This window comes from Meriones unguiculatus, chromosome 20 (assembly GCF_030254825.1).
Source record: "Meriones unguiculatus strain TT.TT164.6M chromosome 20, Bangor_MerUng_6.1, whole genome shotgun sequence".
Lineage (NCBI taxonomy): Eukaryota > Metazoa > Chordata > Mammalia > Rodentia > Muridae > Meriones > Meriones unguiculatus.
In genome coordinates, this window is record NC_083367.1 from 21,440,771 (window position 1) to 21,465,446 (window position 24,676).

Consider the following 24,676-nt stretch of genomic DNA (forward strand, 5'->3'; position numbering starts at 1 on the left):
TGGCCAGATCTCCGGCTGAGTTCCTAGGCAGCCATCAAGGGAGGACTGACATCTCAGCTATATGTTAGATCTCTTTCTAGGAAAGAGAAACTTAAACTCCCTCCCTCTCCCCCCATTCCTTGGGAAAACGGGGCCTTAGGTAAGGACTTGCCTACAATATCCACATAAAAAGTTGAGCATGTATCTGAAACAACATGTGCTTAAAGATTTCTTTTAAATGGAGCTGGTAGTGTGGCTCAGTGGTATGAAGACTGAAGTTCAATCATTATGGAAAAAAGAAAAATCACAAAATTTAAAACAAAAGGAAATGAATTTTAGCATATGTGAGAGACAAGGCTAATTCACTCTAGGTAATTTTAAACAGAAAGTATAGGTGCTTTTTAAAAGCCTAACTATGCCTTTTTTGTTGTTTATTTCTTTTCTCTTTTTTTTTTTGAGATTGTAATGTAATTACATCATCTCCCCCTTTCCTTTTTTCCCTTCAAATCCTTCCTTTTTGACAAACAAGCCAAACCATCCATCAGATCTACTTTATACATGTCATCTGTGTTAATTCAATTTTGTAATGTTGAGTTGTTAGCTAACAGGGGCCTTTCCCTGCAGTGGAGTGGAGAGATAGGACATAGTTTAGAAATTGTCTTAAATAAATTCTTTAAAAACACTAGATGGTTTGTAGTCTGTTGTTGGATGTCATTGATATGATTATGTCACTCAGAAATTCTTAATTATTGAGTTTCTCTGAACCCAGAGCCATAAAAGAGAGCGAGAAAGAGAAGGCATTCCTTTCCATGTTTCCTCTGGCGGCCGAAGGACTCTGTCTCCATCAAATCCCAAAGCAAGATCATCAGCTTCAGCCCGCCTTTGGTGAGTGTGACAGAGAAGGCTGATGGGAGTGTCTGAGTTGGAGAATTAGCTCTTTCTCATTGCTTGCCTTTGACTTAAGGACTAACACGCTTCCTTTAAGCAAAAGGAAAAAGAAGCTTTGCACTGGGTCTCATTAGGGCCTCCTTTTCCACATCCAAACGCTGCGTGGTTTTCCTCTGATGGGTGTTCTGGGTTCTGGAGAGTCTACCTGACACACCCATTGTCCTTGTCATTTGATGCCTAGGCTCCCATCCAAGTCCATGCCTCATTTGCCCGGCACACCACGACCAGCATCCAACTTGCCTCCTGGCTCAGCCAAAGCTGCTTCCACTCAGGCCCATCCGTCATCCCCTGGCAACATCCGCCCTATCAAGAAAGAAGTCAAAGTGGAGCCTGAGAAAAAAGACCCTGAGAAGAAAGTTGCCAATGAGCCCTCAGTGAAGGGTAGAGCACCCCTAGTGAAGGTAGAAGAGGCCACAGTGGAAGAGGGGACACCCGTAGAGCCAACTGACCCTGGTAAGAATGGACCAGCTGGTTCCGGATGTGTGATGGTGTTCCCCTCTGTTTTCCCTGTTCATGTACTGTTTTATTCAACCTTTCTTTCCCTACTGGATATTTGAATTTCATATTCTTATTCCTCTCTCTTCCCCCTTCCCCTTCTCTCTTTTTGCTCTCTCCTTTCTCTTCCTCTCCTCTGCCTATGCCAGCAATCTGTACTGTGAATTCACTGTTCGGCTAAGGATGACCTTGAACTTCTTATTCTTCTGTTTCCACCTCCCACATTGCTAAGATTGTGGATACTTGCCACCAGGACTGGTTATGTGAGGTCCTGGGCATTAGACTTGGACGCTGTGCATGCCAAGCAGGCTGTGCAGGCCACGTCCCCAGCCAAATCTGTATTTTTAAAAAGATTTTCAAAGGATTTTTAAAAATATTTTAAAGCTATCACCTCCAGAATTTTTCAGACTACAAGCCCCTGGCCTTACCTCAGATCCACTGTATCAGAATATGTGCTGACAGATGAGACCACTTCCGTACTAGATTTGAGGGCCACTGGTTTAGTGTAGTGTTCAACAGAGATCAGAAGGCCCAATGGTTGTCTTCAATGAAATAACTCAGTGTTGTTTAAAAATTTGGAGTCACCTGGAACTAGGGAACCAAGAACTAGTTAAAATGTCAAGAGCAGAAGATCCAGTGTTGGCTTCATTCCGAAGGAGATGACAAGGACCCAAAATAGCAAAATGCTAATGAAAGGCCTGGGCCCGTGCTTCCTTCTGGTAATCCTAGCTGTGATGGAGGCTGAAGCACATGGGTCTCAAGTTCACGGCCTGTCTGAGATGAAGTGAGTTCAAATCTAAACTGAGCAGCTTAGTGAGACTAAATAACAGTATACAAAGGGCTGGGTGTGTAGCTCAGTGATAGTGTGCTTGCCTAGCATGCATGAGGCTGTAGGTTCAATTCCAGAGGGAGGAGGAAGGGAGGTGAGAAAGGGCTCTGTGATTGAGTAGGCTGTAGAACTGAAAAGGAAGGTTTGGGAATGGTGTCTCAGATGCTATGCCATCATGTACAGTCATAACGAGACCGACCAAGTACCATTTTCAATCATCGTCCTAAATCTAAACGCTCTACATAGTTTAACTCTTGCCCCAAGCATTCTTGAGGTCAGGTGTGTGGGCAGCTAGTGTACCTGCCCCTGAAGAAGGCTGTTGCTTCCTGCATCTCGGGTCTCAAGATGCCTCTGGGTACATTTTTTGAGACAAAGTCTCACTATGTATCCCAGGCTGGAGAGCACTCTTAGCATCGTGTAGTGGTGCACACCTGTGATCTCAGTAGTCAGGTGCCTGAAGCAGGAAGATTACGAATTGGATGCCACTGGCATAGCTTGAACTACACAAAAATCCTGTGTAAAAAAAGGGGGGGAGGTTCCAGGCCACAGAGGAAGACAATGCAGGCAGTTCTCAGTCCTCATGAGACCTGATAGGCTAAGGTCAGAGGGAAGGGGCCCTATCGGTGGGCTTGTGGAGGGGCGTAGGAGTGTATGAGGGAGGGTGGGATTGGGAAGAGACAAGGGAGCGGGCTACATCTGGGATACAAACTGAATAAACTAGTAATTAATAAAAAATTTTAAAAAAATAAAAAAGGTGATTTAAGGGAAAAAAGGGGGGGGTGTATTTTGTATTTTAAAACTTAATTGAAATAAATAAACAGAGCCTCTTCATTGGGAGCCATCAGCCAAGCCCAAGTCCTGGGTGTGGCTTGGGTGCTAAGGATACTCATTAAAAGGCTTTCATCCTCTGGCACCAAAGTCACCAAAGCACAGAAGAGATCCATGCAATAAAAGGCAAATGGAAAACCCCATCTTCATTTTCCTGGGATCAGAGCTTCCCACAGAACCTAACACGAGGCTCTCGGTACACATTTGGTAGATATTGTTAACTGATTTAGCTGGTGACAGAGTTGAGCTTTGCTGGATGTCTCACTTACACACTCGTCTTTTGTTATCGGTTGCTTGGCTACAGATAGATGGACTGGTGAAACCGTGAGAACATGGAGTGATACACATTCCCTTTTCTGGGAGAAAATGAACCCCAGGCCCAGGGCATAGGGAATGCCAGTTTTTGTTCTGTTTCTTGGATTTTAGTTCCACTTGGTTTTCTCCTTGTACCTATTTGTACAGCTGTTCCAGCCCCAACCCCCGTTCCAACCCGGGCCCCTGCTCCAGCTACGGACCCGGCCCCAGTCCCAGCACCATCATCCCCTGTGGCTATTCCTAAGACTTCTGCAGGCACCACTGACCCAGAAGAGGCTACGAGGCTGCTGGCTGAGAAGAGGAGGCTTGCCAGAGAGCAGCGGGAGAAGGAGGAAAGGGAAAGGAGGGAAAAGGAAGAGCTGGAAAGGTAAAGTTGCCAGCGCCCTCAGACTTGCTCTATAGCCAAGATGGCACTGACCTTCTGCTCCTCCTGTGGAGGTTGGAGTTGTGTGCCGTGCTTGGTTTATTTGGTTCCGAGCATTGAACCTAGGGTTTTGTCCTTGCCAGGCAAACACTCTATCTGCTGAGCTACATTCCCAGAACTATTTTTAAAATCAAATTTCTTCTGAATAGCAACATACCCACAGGGACGAGAAAAGATTCGAAGGGGGGGTCATATCTAACTCAAGTACTTGCGTACATTTTAAGTAGCCCTTCCTCTCTGAATGCTTGGAAGAGGGGTGCCACAGTTCAGGCAGGCACACACAGGTGCCGTCCAGAGCGCAGCAAAGCTGCGGTTGTCAGGTCTGCTTTCACAGAACCACATCCTCAGACTAAATGCTTCTTTGCTGTCTCTGTATCACTGTAAAGCCGCATAGCACCGATAGGCTTGTTCCTTCAGATGAGGCTCCTCTCAGCTGGGTATGATCCTTAACTGCTCCCACATTGCCTGCCAGACACATGCCAGTGTGGCGGTTTTGGCAGAAGCATTTTGTTCAGGAAAGGCAAATCCATAACCAGAATAAGTATCGACTCCAGGAAGGACAAAGCATTGCCCTTTCCACAGAGGAAGTGGTCTGACTCGGTAAGGTTGCTGGCTGGTCACCCCAGGGAATGGTGCCATATCTGGGGCTAAGTGTTGGTATCTGCTGTTGGCACATCTGGCACGCAACAGCAACTGTATCCAGTCAGCTTTGGTGAGCAGAAGGCCATGTTATCCAGCATCTGCTGAGCTACATCCCCAGAACTATTTTTAAAATCAAATTTCTTCTGAATAGCATCATACCCTCATGGACAAGAAAAGATTCGAAAGGGGGGGGAGTCATATCTAACTCAAGTACTTGCATCCAGTCAGCTTTGGTGAGCAGAGGTCCATGTTATCCAGCACCAGCCCCACTTATGCCGCCATGGCCCCTCTGTTCCCCTGCCCACTGTGCAGTGACAGGAATGGCTGGGGGAAAGGCTGACCCTCCGACCGTCCCCGAACAGGCCGTCCCACCTGCTTGATTACTGAACTCCTCCTCAGCTGATGTCACCTTTTGATAAGCACCGACTCGGGACTCAAGCATCCTCACATCCTTTGCCCACTTGCAGAAATCCATCCACATAATTCTTTCCCAGATACCATTCTCGCCAGTTTTCCAATCCTGCCCTTCCCGGGTCCCTCCCTGTCCAGCCAGTCCATCGGCCGCAGGCCACGAATCGGTGAACAGTTGCACATCTGGTCATCCCTCCTTCCCAACAAAATGTACGGTCATGGGTACTCCCCAGTCTTGCCCACTGTCTTAGTTAGGATTTCCAATGCTGTGAAGAGACACCATGACCAAGGCAGCTTTTACACAGGAAACATTTAATTGGGGCTGGCTTGTAGTTTCAGAGGTTTGGCCCATTATCATCATGGTGGGAAGCCTTGCGCCGTGGTGCTGGAGGAGCCAAGAGTTCTTCATCTTGGTCCAAAGGCTCTCTTCAGCCCTTGGGTAGAGCTTGAGCATAGGAGACCTCAGGGCCCACCTACACAGTGACACATTTCCTCCAACAAGGACACACCTCCTCATAGAGCCACTCCCTGGAGGGCAAGCATTCAAACCCGATTCTACGGAGGCCAAACCTGTTCAAACCACCACTGTGAAGATTCCCCTTCACCGGTCTCTTTTCAGGGTTGTCCCAGAAAGGGGCTGTGACACGACAGCCATCTTGTCTGCTTCTGGGTGGCGCCTGCGTGACATGCAGAGCTCAGTAAACCAGGCCCTCGCCTGCTCTTCCTCAGTCAGCTGATCCTAGGCACACCCCACAAGGCAGCAGAGGGCGTGGGAACAGCGGTAGGAACCGTGGGCATTTGGGGATGTTTTTCACATAACTTGCTAGTGCTGTCAGGACCTCCTAGGGTCTGAGCATGTACACTACTCCCATCTGATAGTAGATTGCTGCTGTGCACGTCCTGCTTTATGACTTAGCAGGTCAGACAGCACCCAGCTCATTATGGACAGTTCGGGTCTCATGGTGACTTGGTGAAGCATTGTCAAACAGTCAGTGTCCACTAAGGCCCAATAGCAGCCCAAGAGCTGTCTTTCAAAGGGAGCAAGTTGCGTGCGGATGATGGTTAAAGCCTTGCCGCAGAATCCCAGAGGTCTCTTCTTTAACACATCTATAGGGGCCTGCCGCATGGTCAGAGTAACACACCCAAGTGGGGAATGTGCTGTCTCCAGACTCCAGATAGGCCCACTCAGCTGTGTGTTTCTTTCCTGGTGGAGGGAGGGGCCAAGTACAATGACCTGCCCTTCACCCTATCTCGTATGCTATACTCCTGGTACCAACTTCTGTCTTAGTGCCGTACTACTGTGAAGAAACGCCATGACCACAGCAACTCTTACGAAGGAAAGCATTTAATTGGGGCTGGCTAACAATTTTGGAGCCGTAATCCATTTTCATCATGGCAGCCTGCAGGTAGACACGGTACTGGAGAAGTGAGTTCTACCTACCGATCCAGCAGCATTTTTAAGTTTCCTGGGGGCTATAGGGATGGCTCAGAGGTTAAGAGCACTGGTTGCTGGTCCAGAGGTCCTGAGTTCAATTCCCAGAAACCGTATAAGCAATCACATGGTGGTTCACAACCATCTATAATGAGATCCGGTGTCTTCTTCTGGCCTGCATGCTTACATGCAGGTAGAACAGTATGCACATTAAGGGAAGGGGGGTTCCCTTGGGTCTGGAGAGATGCCGTATCAGGTAAGGGCACTCACTGATTGCTCTTCCAGAGGACCTGGGTTGGACGCCCAGCTACCACGAGGAGGTCACAAACAACTGTTTCCGACAGAAACGAGGGGGCAGGCAAATGTTCAGTACCCACGGTGGAATGTGACCACAGTGGGGGGGGGGGTGTCCTCTAGATCTTTGGACTACCACTGCCCTTGCGGCACCTGGCCTCTCATCAAAGAAGTGTCCTCATGCGCTTTCACTCTTGTCGCTTCACAGACAAAAGAGAGAGGAACTGGCCCGAAGGGTGGCTGAAGAGCGAAGCCGCCGGGAAGAAGAGGCCCGCAGGCTGGAAGCGGAGCTCGCGCGAGAGAAAGAGGCGCTGGCGCTGCGCCTGGCCGAGGAGGAGCGGGAGCGGTCGGAGAGGGAGGAGGTGGACCGCCTGCAGAAGCAGGTGTGGGCCCCAGCGCAGGCAGGGCTCTGCACAGATGAGCCGGGTGCAAAGCCTGTACTGGCAGGTGGCTCCTGGATGATCAGGGCAGCGCGGCAGGTGCAAGAAGAGGGGCGAACTGGGGCGGATTGGGGGATGTATCCAAAGAGTTGAGTGAGGTGGTGTACCCCATCATGGCTTCTGCCCGCCTTCCCGCTTCTGGCAGTGCAGGGCCTGGGTTGCAGGCGAACAAGACTAGGGATGAGCAGCGGAAGCAACTTGTTTTCAGAAAGAAGAAGAAGCCCGCGCCAGGGAGGAGGCGGAGAGGGCCCGGCAAGAACGAGAGAAGCATTTCCAGAGAGAAGAGCAGGAGCGCCTGGAGAGGAAGAAGGTAAGGGGCCGGGGTTGAGCCCAGCGTGGTTCTGCTTCCTTCCTGGCCCTGCAGTTGCCTGAAGCCTTGGTCAGGAACAAAGTGTTCCACCCTCAGTGTTAATTCCAAGAAAGCTGCCAGAGTTTCCGCCTTCCCCAAAGCAGCTACTGCTACCACAGGAGCCAAAATCCAATTAGGATGAAGAACTGTGAATTGTATTTTCTCCACATCTTAATAATCTGCTTCTGATTTTATCGGAATGAGCCAGGCTGCTGTGCTTTCTGTATCTCATCAGCTCTCTCATGGTTTTTTTTTGTTTTTTGTTTTTGCAGCGACTTGAAGAGATCATGAGAAGAACCAGGAGAACAGACCCGGCGGATAAGGTGCTGGCATGGCCTTTCCTAGCTTCTCTTTCATCCTGTGAGGCAGGGCCCCTTGTCCCTCAGGCTGGCCTCACTAAACGTGACCTTGAACATCCTACACGCCCTGCCTGCCTTCTTCCCAAGGGCCCTGCTCGCTCTAACTGTTCTTGATATGGCTTTTTTTCTTTCCAAGCCCATCCCCCTCCCCAGGGACATCAAACCCAGGTCCTCACAGCACTCTTGTCACTAGAACTTCAGTTTTAAACTTTTGCATTCTAGAAAACCACCGAACAAAGAAATGGTGACATAGCCAAAGGAGTTCTTCCTGGAGAAACAGGTATTTGCAGCGGTGAATTCAAGGCGTTTGAAATGTTGCTGTGGAGACAAGAGTGGGTGGGAGGGACACTTGTTTCCCCCCCTAAAGGCTTCAAAAGGAAGAATTTTTAAAGATTTGTGTGTGTGAGAGAGAGAGAGAGAGAGAGAGAGAGAGAGAGAGTCTGATTCTGTAGTGCGGTCTGGATCTGAATTCACTATGAAGACAATCTTGAACTCCCTGTCCTTCCTCAGCGTCTCTCACACTAGGATTGAGTGCCTACTCTACTGCCCCCAGCTTCAACTTAACACACAATCATAACTTGTATTTAGGATAAGTCGTAGGGAAAAAAAAAAAAGATTTAAACATTATTTCTCTTACTCCTGGCTTCAAAAGAGAGGTAGATAAAACTTAAAGTGTGCTGGTTTCGTTGTAATTTGTTCATATAGTGTAGTCTTTGTGCAAGTTATTGTTTCTTGGAGATTTTAGAACAAATGTAAGTCAGGCGCAGTGGTGCACGCCTGTAATACCAGCACATCAGGGAGGCAGAGGCAGGTGGATCTCTGTGAGTTTGAAGCCAGCCTGTTCTACAAAGCAAGTCCAGAACAGCCAAGGCTACACAGAGAGACCCTGTCTCAAAAAACACAAACCAACAAACAAAAACAGCAACAAATATGACTTAAATGAAAATAGCCTTCGTGTTTGGACACCCATCTAGTTGGGCTTAGCTTCTCTTCTGTGTATGATTGGACAGTGGGGACCATGTGCTTAGCTGCTGAGCTCTAGTTGGATGTGTGGGGAGCACTCCTGGCGAGGCACATTGACCTTTCCTCAGGGTTGTGTGCTTTGCTCAGAAATGACTCTGCAGCCTTGTGCATGCCATTCAGCTGAGCCTCCTCACCCACCCCCACCACAGAATGGGATATTTGCAAGACCATTACTGCTGTTATGGGCCCTCAAGGTTTATAAGACCTTGAGGTAGCTCATCCTAAATTTGAGCCAAATGTCAATAATGTCACCTTAAGCAGGACTCCCAACATTGAGTAGCAAGTTAGGTGGTGAAGTTAGGGACAGGGCACTCTGGCTTCCGTTTGCGACATACACATATTTCTAAGTGTGACTGGAACTCAACTGAGTTTATAAAATGTGCCTTCCTCTTCTACAGTGATTTGCTCCGACTCCTTCGGTAAAAGTGTTCTGTGCCGGCCAGTCAAGTCAACTAACTTACCGCCACTTCATCAGTTGATTTGGTTTCAATATATATGTCCAGAACTAACTTAGTACAAGCAAAGAATGCAACATTTATTTCTGTTTCTCAGTCTGCTGAGCAATAAGAACGTTGGTTCTCACAGTAGCCTGTCAGGCAGGAACCATGATCCAGGAAGGATTATGGTCTGACTTGCCCAATGTCTCACAGACAGTAAGCTGTACAGTCAGGTCATATATCCAAGTTCTAGTTCCTAGGGCTCAGTGTGCTGGTAGGATACTAGTAACTGCTTGTTCTCTGTGTTGTGTACAGAGGTGTCTGCGCTACCAGGTATGAACTCTCCAGGAAATAGAGACTCTGCTGACAGCCCACATGGAGTCGCTTTACAACAATCAAAAGTGACCACAGAGAGGTAAGTTAAACAACGGACACCTGTTTCACTGCTGGGTCTGCCCAGGTACGATACCAGAGTTTTAACAGGAAGGTTTTTGTTTGTTTGTTTTAATTTGTCTCCTTAACTTTTTGTGGCAAGCTTGGGCTACAGAGAGAGGTCAAAGAGGTTCCCTTAGAGCAGAGATGGAGAGGAAGGGAAAGGGGAGCCACTTCATCCCGAACAAAGGTGCTTTGAATGACAGTGTTTGTGAGGTGTGGGAAATCTTGGTACAGTAACCCCAGGTCCTAAAGCTGAGGCTAGAGATTGTTGCAAATTTGAGGTTGGTCAGGACTACATAGCAAGACTGCTTAAAAAAACAAAACAAAACAAAAAACATATATGATGGGTGGTTGGTTCGTGCCTGTAATTCCAACCCAGAGAAGAGACTAAAGCTGTCAGATCTAATTTCAGGCCAGCCTGGCTGCAGAATGAGACCCTGACTCAAAAGCAAGGAAGAACACACAAAAGAAATAAAAACAAAGCAGCAGGGCACAGTGGCACACCCTTGTAATCCTAGTGCTGGAAGAAGAATTGAAGCTAAGGCTATACAGAGAAACCCTGACTTGGGGCAGAGGATGGGGAGGGGGGGTGGAGGTTAAAAGCCAGGCTTGGTGGTGCTCACCTTTAATCCCAAGAAGAGGCAGGTGGATCACCGTAAATTCAAGGTCAGCATGGTCTCCATAGTGAGTTCAAGGATAACAGGGTGTAGAGACACCTTGTCTCAAAAACGAAAGAAGGAAGGAAAAAGAATTGAAGGACTAATGAGGCCTGTTTCTGTTGGTAATAATCTGTTATAACGTTGTTGTATTTGACAAGTGTTATAGTAAAAGTTTTTTTTTAATCTAAGGTGAAGATTTGCCACAACTCCCATTCTTATTTGTTAATGATGATGTGGTCAGATGATGTGTGTCTTTACTTATTGGGGGACACCCAGGTGAGGCTACGGGGTGGCTTTGTAATGTCAGCAGACTCAAGTTGTCAGGGTTTGTGTCCTCTGCCAGCAATGCCTCTGCCTGCTGAACCAGCACTATGGCCTTGAGTTTCTGTTTCATCTCAAAGTTGTAAAGTAATTTTAAAATAGTTGTTTGTGAGCTTAATTTTAACTCATTCTTGGTTTGACCTTTCACATCCCCCAGCTCTCCGATTTTGGAAAAACAGCCAAATGAAAATGGAATGTCTGTACAAAATGAAAATTTTGAAGAAATTATAAATTTACCTGTTGGATCAAAAGCACCCAGATTAGATATCACCAACAACGAGAGCCCCGAAATTCCTTTGAAACCAATTTTGGCCTTTAGTGATGAAGGGACGCTCGGATCCCTACCTCAGGTAGACGGTGTGCAAACACAACAGACTGCAGGTGAGCTGGTCGTCAGTGTCCTGCTGTGATGGCTAAACTCTGATACCCAAGGTTGCTTTGTTCTTTGAGGGAACAAGTAAGCCACTGTGTAAAAGATTGTGCCTGGGTCATGGAAGTTGAAATTGAGCTGCTTTGGGCAACTTGTAGGCCCTTCTTGCCCTCCCAGTCTGTGCACAGCACCCAGCGAGCACCCACTAGATGCCAACATCAGAGAGGCTTCCTCTTGCCACAGACTCCTCTATGAGTGATGCACCTCAGGAAACAGCCTGGGCTCGGTCCCTCCTCCTCAGGTCATCCATACGTGAAGACTGTCTTGGGTTCCCTGGCCATTTTTCCTTCTCTTGGGTTTTGCAGCCTCGGTTCATACGTTACTACTGTCTTTTGAAAATACAGCACAGTGCAGTTAGGATAGCAGTAGTAAGAACAGCACTCCTCGCATCTCACTGAGCCTGAGGGTCTGCCAGCCCTTGTTCATGACTGCTGAGCCCGCCTGCGCCTCTCCTGTACAGTCCTCAGGACAAGTTCACCTCAAGTCTTTGTGCAGAAACAACAATAGCTGTATGGGAGCCAAAAGAAAGAGCAGAATCAAATTTCACTAATTCAGTGGTCATTGCCAGCTCCACGACACGATCCCAGCTATGTCCAGGATACAAGGGACCTAGCTCTGTCCTCCCTCAGCAAGCCTGGGATTGTCTCCCTCCCTTCCCATCAGATTGCAGTCACCAGCATTTCTTTATACTGTTCTTACGAAGAGGTTTGGCCAAATTCCAGATACTGAAATGGAGGCAGTAGAGGCCTGTGGTCGAATTGCTTTGTCTAGGACCCCGTAACAACACTCCAACTAGTAGGGGCCCCTGATGAGCCAGTCCCCCAGTGAAACTTGCCCTCTTTTCTCTAGTGTGTCCTCCGCTTCAGTGAAATCCATCTTCTAGGCTGTGAAAGGGATTGGCTGTGGCCTGGCCATGTGATGGCTCAGCCTCAGGAACCAGCCTGCAGCAGTAGCTGCTTCCCAGATCTGCGGGGAGGAAAAACTTCTGCCTGGTTTTCTGCTTCAGTTTCATGTTTTAACTCATCCTTTACCTTCCACCGCCTTTGTCTAGGAAGCATTTCAGTTTGCCATCTTGAGTAGTATAGTGTTCCTTTGGGTGGCCACTTATTAATAAACATTTCTTCATCCTCCATTCAAGTATGGAGCCCTAAGCATTGAACCCTGAGGATACAAGACAAATGTAGTTTTCTTAGAGGTTTTGGATTTAAACTATCAAAGCATGGAGTGTCTAAGTCAGTAATACTCCCCAATCTGAATTGGAAGGGTATTTTGCCTAGTACGACTGGCCACAACTTAAATATGATTATGAGTCCAGAGCCTCATGCATGCTGGGCATTCTAGCACCACAATTGTTTATTCTTACGTGTGACACTATGGATAAGGGTATGGTGGGTTTTCTTAAGAAATATAAGATACTGCCATAGTGTTCTGAAAGATTTTCGATGAATCCATATTAATCTGTTCTCTTTTCTTTCTCCCCACGTAGAAGTTATATGAGCATTTCCTCTGAAGAACCAAAGCAGGCATTTTCTACAACTAATGGAATTTCAGGCTCCAAAGGAGCACCTCCCTCCAGTTTTCTAAAGAGTTCTTGACCATCATTTTGAAAGACTTATTAAAGCCAGCTAAAGACAACAGGCTGGGTAGCTTTTCTAATCATTTTCGCCAATAGAAAGAAATGCTCCTCAATCTTGATGCCCTGAGATGACTTTTTCCAGAGTGCTCGCTCCTTCTTAGTAAATCAATATTTTTCTGCATTCTTTAAAAAAAAAAAAAAGAAAGAAAGAAAAAGAGCATTTGAAAGAGCATATAAAAAGAAATGGATGGACAAGGCATGATTTTTCACATGGATCTTTTCATTTTTAAACTTTAATATATATAAAATTGGCAAAATAAAATACCTTTTACAAGGTAATACTTGAAAATGAGTACCTCTTTGCTCTCCAAGTAGAGTGATTTGGGGGGAAGGGGTTGTGTAAACAAACCTGTCTGTTTCAATGTTACTGCAAAAGCTGTTTGTAGAGGCAGAAGGTGACCCAGGTCACCAGCTCTGGTAAACACAGCCTGCCGTGGGCGTCCCGCAGAGCCACAGTCTCCCTGAGACTCCTTTTACAGAACTGTACTGACAAGTGTGAAAACATCTTTTCAGAGAAAGGAAATAGTCTACCGTCCTCTTCAGTGGTGTGTTGATAATAAGCGTTTTCTCAGCTAGGTGAATTAGAGCAATGTGGCAGCGCCGCGGGTGCCACTGGCAGAGGCATCCCGTCAGCTGCGGCGACGAAGATGGCATGAGCACGCGGGGCTGGCTCTGACGTCTGTATGTTGCTGCTGTCCCCGGTGACGGTGGGACTTAATCTCTCTCTGCCTTACGTGATCACAAATGATGTGGGGGAAACAAATACTTCTTTAGATCAAAAAAGAATTTGGTTCTGCTCGTTTCAGAGCAATGAAAAAAAATGATGGAATGTCCACTGTGCCGGGGGACAAAGGCCTTCGAGGATGTCCTCGGTCTGTGTGGCATCCACCGTCATTCGTCACTCTTGCTGCTGAGCCCAGCTGTACAAACCTGCACTTTCATTTGCTAATATGTAAATTCAAATTTATTTTTCCCACTTAAGAGACAAGTAATGAGAAATGGAGAAGAAAATGCCGAGGGAAACGGTTTTCTGTGGAGTGTTAATTGGATATAAATTCCTACCACTGATGTATCAGTTTTATACAAAGAGCGATTGGTTAATCTACAAGATTTAATGAGAGACTTTTCATCTATTGGATTATTTCTTTTAAATCCAAGCATATAATCTTTACCAACAGTTTGTAAATCGTTAAAACATTAATTTGTGGGGGTTCCCTATTGTTTGGTTGTCCATGTACATCTAGATATTGTATTAAAAAATTCTGTTCAACAAAGTTGTTTTATTTCCTTAAATCCACCAAACATGAAACACCAGTAAAATGTTTGACACAGCTTTACCTTAGGGTTTTCATATGCTATAGCTTCATTCAGGGGAACACACACAGGCAAAGGACAGATCCTGCCAGCATAGAGGGTCTCCGTCAGCCATGAGGCCAGCCACTGTGCCACAGCCACGTCTGTGCACCATGATGGATTCCTGACCCTTCAAATTACCTTCCACTTAACTTCAGCAGCATCTCCCCAGCCTCTCATATACGGAATGGGCTTACGTAAAATTCAAAGAAATCATCTTTTTTGTTTCGGCTAAGTTGTCTTTTTACGTTTATATATTTGAGCTGATACACTCATTAACACACTAAAACCTTTCTAAGTGATCAAGTTTCAACTAAAGGTGATATAAACACTTCATTGCGTTTCACTAAGAGCCGCATGCCAGACAGTGAGTTTGAGCTCTGTAATGACTGTGTTTACTGACCTCAAGGGCATTGCAGAGAAGCCAAGTGCCCTGGGGATCAAATGTGACCCTCATCCTGGAATAGGTTTTGGGTGGCTTTTACGCCACCTCACACTGTGGAGGCCACTACAGTCATTCTCCAGTCAAGAGGTTCACTTAGAAAAGAACCTGTCTACTACAGGAAGGTAAACCTCTATGTCTTTTCTGCCTTTCCTCACTACCTTAAACACCGAATCTCTCACAGGTCACACAGGAGCAAGCAGAGCCTCCTGGAGCCTGAGCAGCTCCCATCAGTATACATAAAAGTCCCGCCAGCATCTTCACTGACAGACTCCGTGAGTTCGCTTCCCTGGTTGAACCTTAAACCTGAGTGGAGGTTGTAAGTCACTGGCTTCTGAGAACTGCTAAATTCTGAAACTTCAAGCGCTTTGATTCATAAATTTTCTTGGCAGCTGCTTCCCTTTCAAGCTGCATTCACAGAGGAAAAATCCATAATACTCCTGTAGTAACCAACAACTGACAATCTGAAGTTTCATATTCCATCTAAGGAACTCTCAGGGCAAGATAAAAGTTAACCTACGTGTGCATAAATATGCATTGCTGGGTTTTTATGGTTTCGTGTTCGTGGGGGTCGGGGAGGGGGTGTTATTATTTGAGATGGGATATTTTGTAGACCAAGACTCACCTCAAACTCATGCGCCTGCCTCAGTCTCCTGATCCTGAAATTACAGTGTGTTACCACACCCATCTCACAATCAAAGTTTATAATTGCAAGTTTTAAAAGTAATTTCTTTAAAATGGCCTTACTGATTAGCCTAGGCTGTCCTTGAACTCAAATCCTGCCTCAGCTTCCGAGGATGCTATTGTAGGCTCTGCCACCATAACCCAGATCAAATTATTGCATATTAAATTTGATAGTCACCAATAAACTTACATACCTTAATGCAATGTTTTGAAAGATAGTCTTACTCATCTGTTTGATGCTCAGGTCATATTTTCTGGCTTGATTACTAGTGATTGTACTCTATGAGAAAAGGTTTTGCTAGCCTCAAATTTGCCGTTCCTTTTTTTTGTTTGTTTGTTTTTTCAAGATAAGTCTTCTCTGTGTAACCCTGCACATCCTGGAACTCCCTCTATAGACCAGGCTGACATTGATCTCAGAGATCCACCTGCCTCTGCCTCCCCAGTGCTGGGATTAGACATGTGCGCCACCACCCACCCGCTCCTTCTTTTGAGCTGATGGAAATCAACTACTGTTAAATCTTTTCTGTGCTAAACATTAAAAGACATAATGAGCTGTAAATAACAGCCATTGGATCAAGCCAGCAAAAGCATGTTTTTGAAAGTTAAGTTTCAGGAAGCATTCCCTTTTCCTCTCTTCTGCTTTTATTATAAAAACTAAAGCACTTAGAAATACTATAGGCTGGGCTTAGCAACATGGCTCAGTCATTAAAGGTTAGGTTTACAGCCAAAACATCAAGAAACATGCTAGGTTGTCATTTCTTTACACCTGGTTGGCACCTCACTGGTTTGGAGGAGACGCTGAAGACTTTGGGAAAAGTGGGAGAGGAGGAAACGTGACTAGAACGAATATTTCATGTTGATTGCAAGTAAGTTGTCTTGTTATTTTCTTTACTGTGGTTTTTTATGTTTGACAGATTTAATCACAGTCTTAGCAGTGATAAGTCACTTAGCAATTAGTGACAAGATTAAGAAAGTTAAGGAGAAATTTAAATTGCTCTTTAGAAGTATACACTAAAAGAAGAAGCCAGAAAATCCTGTTTGAGTGACTGGCTCTTTGATGCTTTGCAGGACGGTAGAAGGAGAAAGGAGCAATAGCAAAACCACTAATAATTGAGCCTTACTTGGTTTGGATAGCAGGTCTGTTGCTAATTAGCCACAAACAGCTTGGTGAGTTGCTTGTGTTTCTCCTGGACTTTTCCCTCTAAATGGGAAACTAATGCTCACTCATCTCAGAGTTATCTTAGTAACTAGGGTTGAATGATAAAGTCTTAAACACATTAGTAATTGTTCAACAAGTGATACAATGTTTTGAGGTGCATGAGAAGGATGGCCTTGGAAAGGCAGATTAGGAGGAAACCTACCTGGTGGGTGGCAATGTCACTGTATCCTTGAATGCCAGAAGCATTTTAATGAGACACTCATTTTGGTCAGAATAGGAGGTGAGCTAAGCAGAAAGGAACCATTGTACTGTTGTGCTTTATCTTCACTCTTAACCCAGCCTTCCCCAAGAATTAGTTCCTTGATATTTCTGTGTATTTGGGCATTTACTGACATGCTTTGACACACTTGTGCTGTTGTCGCCAGGGTGGCTACCTGCTTTTGCAGAAGTCAGCGTCAGCTATGGCCAGCAGAGGAGGCTGGAGGAGCAAGTGGAGTCAAGAGCGCTCAGTGAGGGGAGGACAGAGCTTTGCTTAGCAAGGGCTTTTCCTCCCAGTGTGGAGTCGCCTCTACCAGAAGACGCCAGAAGAGAGGGTTAGGAAGACAAGAGCGGGGTCCTCTCCTTGGATTGCGACATCAGAAAGAGAGAGTTCTTGCTTGTCCATTGCTAGTTATAAAGTCCTCCCCCTCAGAGTATCTGGAAGAATGTCTTGCCACTTCTCAGCTGAGCCTGCCCTTCAGTGATGTCACCAGTAACATGGCCAGGGCATTAACTATGCCCCACAGTCATGGATTGATTGATGGCCAGTTGGCAAAATTAAGGAAAACTGGTTTTTTGTTTGTTCATTTGTTTTTGTTTTGAGATATGGTTTCTCTGTGTGGCCTTGGCCCCGTGAGCCAGGAGTCTTGGGAGCTAAGTGCCTGCCCTAGTGACATGCAACTATGAAGAGGCAGAGGTGGGCCATGAATTCTTACCCACCTTGGGCTGGTTCAGGCTGGTTGCCACTCTGCTAACTCAGTTGTCAAAAAGGCAAATTGCTCTGGCTGGCTTCCATACCTCTGGCATGGGATTCTAAACATTTCTCAGTTGCTTTTCTGGAAACGGATTCATTTGGTGTGGTGGTGAGGGTTCACTTGAAGTTGTATGTCTTAGCAATCATCCCAAGTGTTTTGTTGTTTTTTTTTTTTTTAATTATTATTACCATTTATTCGCGTTGTATCCTGGTTGTAGGCACCTTCCTCATCCCCTCCCAGCCTCACCCTCCCTCCCTCTTCTCCTCCAATGCCCCTCCCTTACTTAGTCCACTGATAGGGGAGGTCCTCTACCTCTTCATCTGATCCTTACTTATCAAGTCTTATCAGGACTGGCTGCATTGTTTTCCTCTGTGGCCTGGTAAGGCTCCCCCCCCCCCCCCAGGGAAGTGATCAAAGAGCCAGCCACTAAGTTCATGTCAGAGATAGTCCCTGTACCCATTACTAGGGAACCCACTTGGAGACTGAGCTGCCCATGGACTACATCTTAGCAGGGGTTCTAGCTCCTCTCCATGCCTGGTCCTTGGTTTGAGTATCAGTCTCTGCAGGGCCCCCTGGGCCAAGTGATTCTTGCCCTCTCTCTTGGGGCACACTGTGTGTGTGTGTGTGTGTGTGTGTGTGTGTGTGTGTGTGTGTGTGGTGTCTGTGGGGGGTTGTGGTGTTTGTACATGTGTGTGTGGTATCTTTGTGTGGGGGTGTGCGCAGTATGTGTATGTGTGCATGTATGCTGTGTGTGATGCCTCCACCAGGGCTGACGTGTTGAAGTGACATAAAGACTCCCTCACCTGGTGCTTTGGCCCATGTGTCAGCTGCTCTCTCAGGAGGAAACTAGGACATGTCTACTTCTATGTCCAATAGAGATCATATGTACCTAGACTACCTGAAGGGAGCCTCACCTATGCCTGCCCCTTGGGGTAAACATTAATAGAACAGAGTTACTCTTCAAAGGGCCTCTGGACACAGATTAGATCTTCAAGCTACCAGAGCCCCTGCCTGGTTCCCACAGCTCTGGTTTGTCTGAATCTCTTGTCAGCAGATCTCTGACCAGACCATGATACACTTTGTCCCCAAGACTTAAAAGAACCACCAGACCGTGAGAGCCATTTGTAGCTTCACTAAACATCAGCGGGGTCTGCTGCAGGCTGAAGTTGCTTGGGGCATTCTTTCCTAAAATCACAGAGGTAGCGCTCTTCAGTTCTTTCCTTGCCAAAGGCTGGCTGAGCACCCAACGCTGAGGGCCCCTCTCCCCACCTCCATCTCTGACAATGCAATTCTCCATCATCCCACAGCTCACACTGTTTCCCAGCGCTCCCTGGTCCTCTCTCCATAATGACATCATTACTCACTCCCCAGATGGAAGTGACAAGGGCTGCGATAACAAAGCAAACAGGCTGAGCTGGCAGGGGCTTTTGTGTGGGTGTGTGTACTCTGAGCTTTGAGGCTGAGGAGATCTGCCTGTCTGACAGCCTGGAAGTAACGATAAAAGAGAAAAAGCACGGGCAACTTGACAAGATGTTTAAAAACATACATCAGTACAATAAGACCATGAAAACAGGATCCTTCCTGTGGTGAGCTGGGGTGGGTGTGTGTATATATGTATTTATTCCATTTTCTGAGGAATAAGGGAGGGGGGAAGGGAGGGGGGAACTGGGAGGAGAGGAGGGAAGGGGCAATGATTGGGATGTAAAGTGAATAAAGAAATCAAAAAGAAAAAAAGAGAAAACAGGATCCTTCATTATGCCTTTTAAAGCCAAATAATCTAGAGGGCATCTAATTCTAAACTTAAACCACTGAACTCTGATAACACTAAACTCTGCCAAAAGGTGATTTTTTATTTTTGTTTTGCGTGTGGGGGGGGGGAGGGGGGATAATTGGGAGAGATTCTGAGACAGGTTTTGCCTGTGCAGTGCAGCCCTGAATGGCCTGCCTCCGTCTCCTGAGCGCTGGGATTAAAGGTGTATGACACCGTGCCAGCCTTCCTGCTGTTTCATATCTGCAGGTCATTTTTCTGTCAATCAAAATGAGAATGATTACGTTTAAGCAGAGTCAGCAGCAATGTGCATAACAATGACCACCTCTGTTAAGAGCGGAATCCGGGCAAAGCCTCAGGGGCCCCACTTGAACCCTCCCCAAACCTGCCAAAGGTAAGTCTCCTTATTCCTGCTTCCGAGATGAAGAAACTGAAGACTTTTGATAGCAGTATGAGAGCGGTGCTGGAGCTGGCTCTGGAGTCTGTGTTCCTTTTACCAAACGCAGCAAAGGACAGTGACACAAACCTCCATAACTAATGTCGCTATTCAGCTGAAAAGAGAATGAGAACAGAAACACCCAGGAGAGCCGAATGTCTGTTCCCACCTTAGCCCTGAGATAACATAATGAATAAAATCAATGGTCTTGGGCTATAAATATTAACTTGTTTCCCCATTTCGTTCTCCCTGCTGTTACCATGGTGACATAGCTCCTCAATTTATCTGGAATTCAAACCACCCAGGGGATATGACTGTGCAAGCTTTGAGAAAGGCCCAATAGAGACAGACACTGTGCAAAAGCGTCAGGCCCTGTCCGGTTTATTTCCTTTCCTTCTGTCTCTCTCTCCCTTTCCCTTGTTCCTTAGAAGCTGGACCTTGTAATAGTTACAGATGTCATAAACTGGCTCTGATTTGCAAGCACTCTCTAGGTGAAAGGAGAAATGTCTGTGGTGATGCGGCATTTCTGGCTCTCAGCAGCAGCAGCCACTACCTCGCCCAGAGCAGTTCTCAAGGACTGGAAACCATCTACAGACCTGGCAGATGCCACCTCTGCCCATTGGCACCAATTCGACATATCATGTTATGTAGCCCAAGCAGGCCTCTAACCTAAAGCAATGCTCCTGCATCAACTTTCTAGGTGTTGAGATTAAAGAAATACGTCACTACACCTGATTAATTTAAGTTTTTATGCTTATATTTTACATTGAGATATGTATGTGTGTATATATGTACGTATGTAAATATATTTCTGTTTCCGATAAGCAGCAGAGATGCTTTAAAAACAAAATCACCATAAAGCATGGTCCTTAAATGTGCCCCCAAGTGGTGTCTCCCAAAATGTCTAGTCTGGCAAGATTTTATTCCTTGTTTCTCATGATATGTGTTTAAAAAACAAACAAACAAATGAATAGAACAACAACAAAAAAGCAAACAGACAAAAACGTTTGTTCATGATGGGAGCATCATGACATCCAGTGAAAGGCGATAGTTGCCTGAAGCAAGCTGAGTTCAGTCCGAGATCTAGAGGGTAGAAGGAATGAACTAACTCTCAAGTTACCCTCTGACCTCCACATTTGCTTGTTGCTTGCACACTCACACACACACACACACACACACACACATACTAAATATAATTTTAAGCTCCAGTGTCCATCAAAGTGTATATATATATATATATATATATATATATATATATATAGTGAGTAGTAATACTTTGAAGTAATACTTCATATATATATATATGAAAAATATTTTCACAGAAAATTTAATGGCAAGTAGCACCAGAAGTAAACCATATTGCTAGTGATAAACTTAATTATCATGAAGTAACAAAAAAACTAAGGGCAGGCTCATATTTATTTTTATTTTTATTTTCATTTTTATTTTTATTTTTATTTTTTATTTTGTTTCCTTCATATTTATAAAGATGACTTTTTGGGTCAGTTTTATTTCTTCTGCTTTGTTTTGGGGGACAGGTTCTTGCTGTGTTGCCCAGGTTGGTATCAAACTCATAATCTTTCTGTATTAACCTCCCAGATTCTGGGATTACGGACATATGCCTTGCCCATCCCAAAGAATTTTAATGAATCTCAATAAATGTTAAAGTTATGTTCCTACCTGCTTTTATCTTTGTCAAAAGGACAAATTACAATAAAATTGGAAAGAGAGCAGACCTCAAAGTTCAGGACTCATTTCATAAGCATTGTGAAAATTAAAAGTAATCATAACAGGGGCTGGAGAGATGGCTCAGAGGTCACGAGTATTGACTGCTCTTCCAGAGTTTCTGAGTTCCAATCCCAGCAACCACATGATGGCTCACAACCTTCTCTAATATGATCTAATGCCCTCTTCTGGCCTGCAGGTTGACATGCAAATAGATCGCTCATATACATAAATAAATTAATCTTTCTTTAAAAGAGTCATCTTACCATACATCTTAGGTGTTGTCCCATAAACCCATCTCAACCCTTCGTTTACATTTTTCATTGAATGTTCACCATTTTGTAAAACAGGTTTTAGGAGAGCCACTTGCCAGATATAAATGAAGCTATGGCCCAGAAAGATGTCAGGAACCCACAGAGCCTCACAGCTGCCATAGCCATAGCCAGCTTAGGTGTGTGTCAGGGCCCTACAGTTCTACTTATGTGTACTGGATGGTTTTGTGTCAACCTGACACAGCTGAAGTCATCAAACAAGAGTGCCTCAATTGAGGAAATTACTCCATAAGATCCAGCTGTAAGGCATTCTCTTAATCAATGGGGGAGGGTCCAGCGCATCTGTAATTGCTGCAGTTCTGGAGGGAAAGGCTTTCCCTACAGAAGTGTTATCGCTCTGCGCTGGAGAAGTATCCTGGCAGTCAGGGGCCAAGGAAGACCACAAAGTCACCACACAACAAACCTCGCACAAGAGATTTATGGGGGGGGGGGGGGACACACCCCAGGAGAGCAGCTGCCTCTGCTCAGGAGAGAAGCAGCAGGGAAAATGAGCAGTCACAGGCTTACATAGGATTTCTTAAGAGGCGGAGCTTTCCAGGCTAGAGATTTCCAGAGTGAGGATTGGTGAGATTTCAGGTCCTGAGCTTGGGAGAACTCAGAGCCTGGTGGATCTTCCCGTTCAGGGATTGGTGGGTTTCTGTTTCTTGGCTGGTCTTGGGCTTGGGGTCAAGTCAGAGTCAGGGTGTTTTTTGTTTTTGTTTTTGTTTTTTTTCCCTTGGCCTTTTTATCCTACACCCTCCCTGGGCTAGTGGTGCAAGTGCTATAGAAAACAGACTGAGCAAGCTATGGGGAAGCAAACCAGCACGCAGCACTGCCCCACGGCCTCTGCAATACTAGCTCCTGCTTCCAAGATCCTGCCTAGTTGGAGCTCCTGTCCTGACTTCCTTTGATGATGAACAGTGATGTGGAAGTATAAGCCAAATACTGCCTCCCATGCTGCTTTGGTCATGGTATTTAGCCACAGCAATAGAAACCCTAGGATATTAGCTATCAAAAACATAAAGCACATGGTGGTTCAAGAGTGTAAGCGTTTCTTCTACACACTGGAAACGGGTGTGTTTAAATTACAAGTTTAGAAGCGTTTCACCTCATGTCAGTACCTGATAAAATAGGAGCTAAAGCAGACTGCGCACCCTTTCCCTTGAGGATAGCGAGCTCGCCTTATTTCAGGATGGTCCACTGGCTCTGGAAGGTTGCTCAGGCTGGGAGCAGATCCAGAACCCACTGTTCACCGCCCTGCTCCTCCCCCAAGCTCTGCGATACCTCCGCCTACCCCTCCCTCTGACGCCTAATGGTACTCAAGGCCACAGAAAATGCCATTAAAGAAAACACAGTCTGAAGAGGAATACTTTCTAACCTTCATTTTAGCACCAGGGATTTTCTAAACAGTGCATTATCTATGTGGGCGCTGTGTGTCCTCATCGGGGCTTTTTCTACACATTTCTAGGAAAACATAGGAGATATATTACAGAGAGCAGATGAGAAAGAAGAGAATATTAGTGTGTTCTGTTATTGAGCTTTTTTTTTCCTTTTTACAAAGGATTTGTTTATTACGCAATGTTCTGTCTGCATGTACACCTGCAAGTCAGAAGAGGGCACCAGATCTCCCTCTAGATGGTTGGTAGCCACCATGTGGTTTCTGGGAATTGAACTCAGGACCTCTCGGAAGAGCAGTCAGTGCTCTTAACCTCTGAGCCATCTCTCTAGCCCTGTTATTGAGCTTTTATCTGAAAAAAAAAAAAAAAAGCAAATGAACCTCTACATGATGACACGGGCTGTTCAAGTGTGTGTCCATCCTATGTATGCTTTCCTCTCTCTCTCTCTCTCTCTCTCTCTCTCTCTCTCTCTCTCTCTCTCTCTCTCTTGTTTTATGAAACCAGGTCTCACAGCGGAGCTGGGTTTGCTTGGAACTTGCTCTGTAGGCCAGGCTAGACTCAAACCCATGATCCTTTTGCCTTAGTCTCCTGAGTACTGGGATTCCAGGCATTTGTCAACACACCCCTAAATCTGTGCTTCTCAGTGGATCCATAGGACAACAGTTTTGTGATAGTCACTAATAAATCCCCAAGTACCAAAAGCCAGGTCTGATAACGCTTCTTAGCAATCCTCCAAGGGACGTTTGTTGTCGCTGACAGTATATTTTCTTTGCTTTCTTAAGATTACTATTACTATTTATGTTTTGCCTGACTATAGATAAGTGCATTGTGAGTGTGTGTGTGTGTGTGTGTGTGTGTGTGCATGCCTGGTGCCCCAAAGACCAGAAGAGGGCATCAGGTCCCCTGGAACTGGAGCTACAGGTGGTTCTGAGCTGCCGTGTAAGTGCTGGGAACCAAGCCAGGTCTTCTCAAGAAGCAGCCAGCGCTCTTAGCCTCTGAGTCACCTCTCCGGCACCGTGTCGGGTTTTTTGTTTTGTTTTGTATATATATTTTTTATTTGAAGCTTTGTCTTTCTTACTTTTAGTTATGGCGGGTGGGGGTGCTCGTGCAGACGCCTATGAAGGCCAGGAACACGAGGCCCCTGGAGCTGTGTTTTCGGGGGGAGGATGCGGGTGTCAAGCCGTAGTCACACCCCTCATCAAGCGCTTTCCCCTAAGAACTCACAGTCCAATGGCTTGCTAAATGACCTTCATCCAACCGAGGTTGCCGTCCCCAGGTCAAGGCAAAACAAAATCCTTTTTTCTCTGTATTATTGCTTCAATAAAAATGCACTAGTTGTTGACAACGAACCATAACACAGATTTAAGGAGAATTTACCCATTTATAATATTGTATCTTCTGGTTCACAGAAGTAGCATATCACTTCATTTACTGAAACTTTCTTTAATTTCTCTTAACAATATTTTAGTTTCCTGTCTAGAAGTCTCAGACATTTTCTTTGTATGTTAGATCTTTGTTACTATTTATTTATTGTGTTTGTTTGTCTGTTTTGTTTTTTTGAGGCATGGTTTCTCTCTGTAACTGCCCTGGCTGTCCTGAACCTCGCTCTGTAGACCAGACTGAATCCTTATTATTTCTTAATACTGTTATAGTTTCTTTTATCACTTAACTTTCCAGCTGGACGTAATGGAGGCTGGAAGAT

The 24,676-nt window shown here is 45.6% G+C and overlaps 1 protein-coding gene and 1 long non-coding RNA gene across 8 annotated transcripts in view; both read left to right on the forward strand.

The window, feature by feature from the left end:
• Map7 (microtubule associated protein 7) overlaps positions 1 to 13,960 on the forward strand; it is a 134,855-nt gene extending 120,895 nt beyond the window's left edge. For all 6 annotated transcript variants that reach the window (XM_060373482.1, XM_021647350.2, XM_060373481.1 and 3 more), the window contains 10 exons: positions 749 to 864; positions 1,109 to 1,380; positions 3,542 to 3,761; positions 6,806 to 6,980; positions 7,246 to 7,347; positions 7,659 to 7,709; positions 7,968 to 8,025; positions 9,521 to 9,620; positions 10,778 to 11,001; positions 12,537 to 13,960. In XM_060373482.1, coding sequence (XP_060229465.1) covers positions 749 to 864; positions 1,109 to 1,380; positions 3,542 to 3,761; positions 6,806 to 6,980; positions 7,246 to 7,347; positions 7,659 to 7,709; positions 7,968 to 8,025; positions 9,521 to 9,620; positions 10,778 to 11,001; positions 12,537 to 12,547 — 1,329 coding nt within the window. In that variant the 3' untranslated portion in view covers positions 12,548 to 13,960. The remainder of the gene's footprint in view (positions 1 to 748; positions 865 to 1,108; positions 1,381 to 3,541; positions 3,762 to 6,805; positions 6,981 to 7,245; positions 7,348 to 7,658; positions 7,710 to 7,967; positions 8,026 to 9,520; positions 9,621 to 10,777; positions 11,002 to 12,536) is intronic.
• A 4,824-nt stretch (positions 13,961 to 18,784) lies between these two features.
• Positions 18,785 to 20,739, forward strand: LOC132649517 (uncharacterized). 2 transcript variants are annotated; one of them, XR_009587987.1, is made up of 3 exons: positions 18,785 to 18,933; positions 19,355 to 19,499; positions 19,970 to 20,739. It is a non-coding gene; the product is annotated as an uncharacterized LOC132649517 (long non-coding RNA). The 2 variants fall into 2 exon arrangements; XR_009587986.1 differs by having other exon boundaries at positions 18,785 to 18,923.
• Positions 20,740 to 24,676: the final 3,937 nt, after the last annotated feature.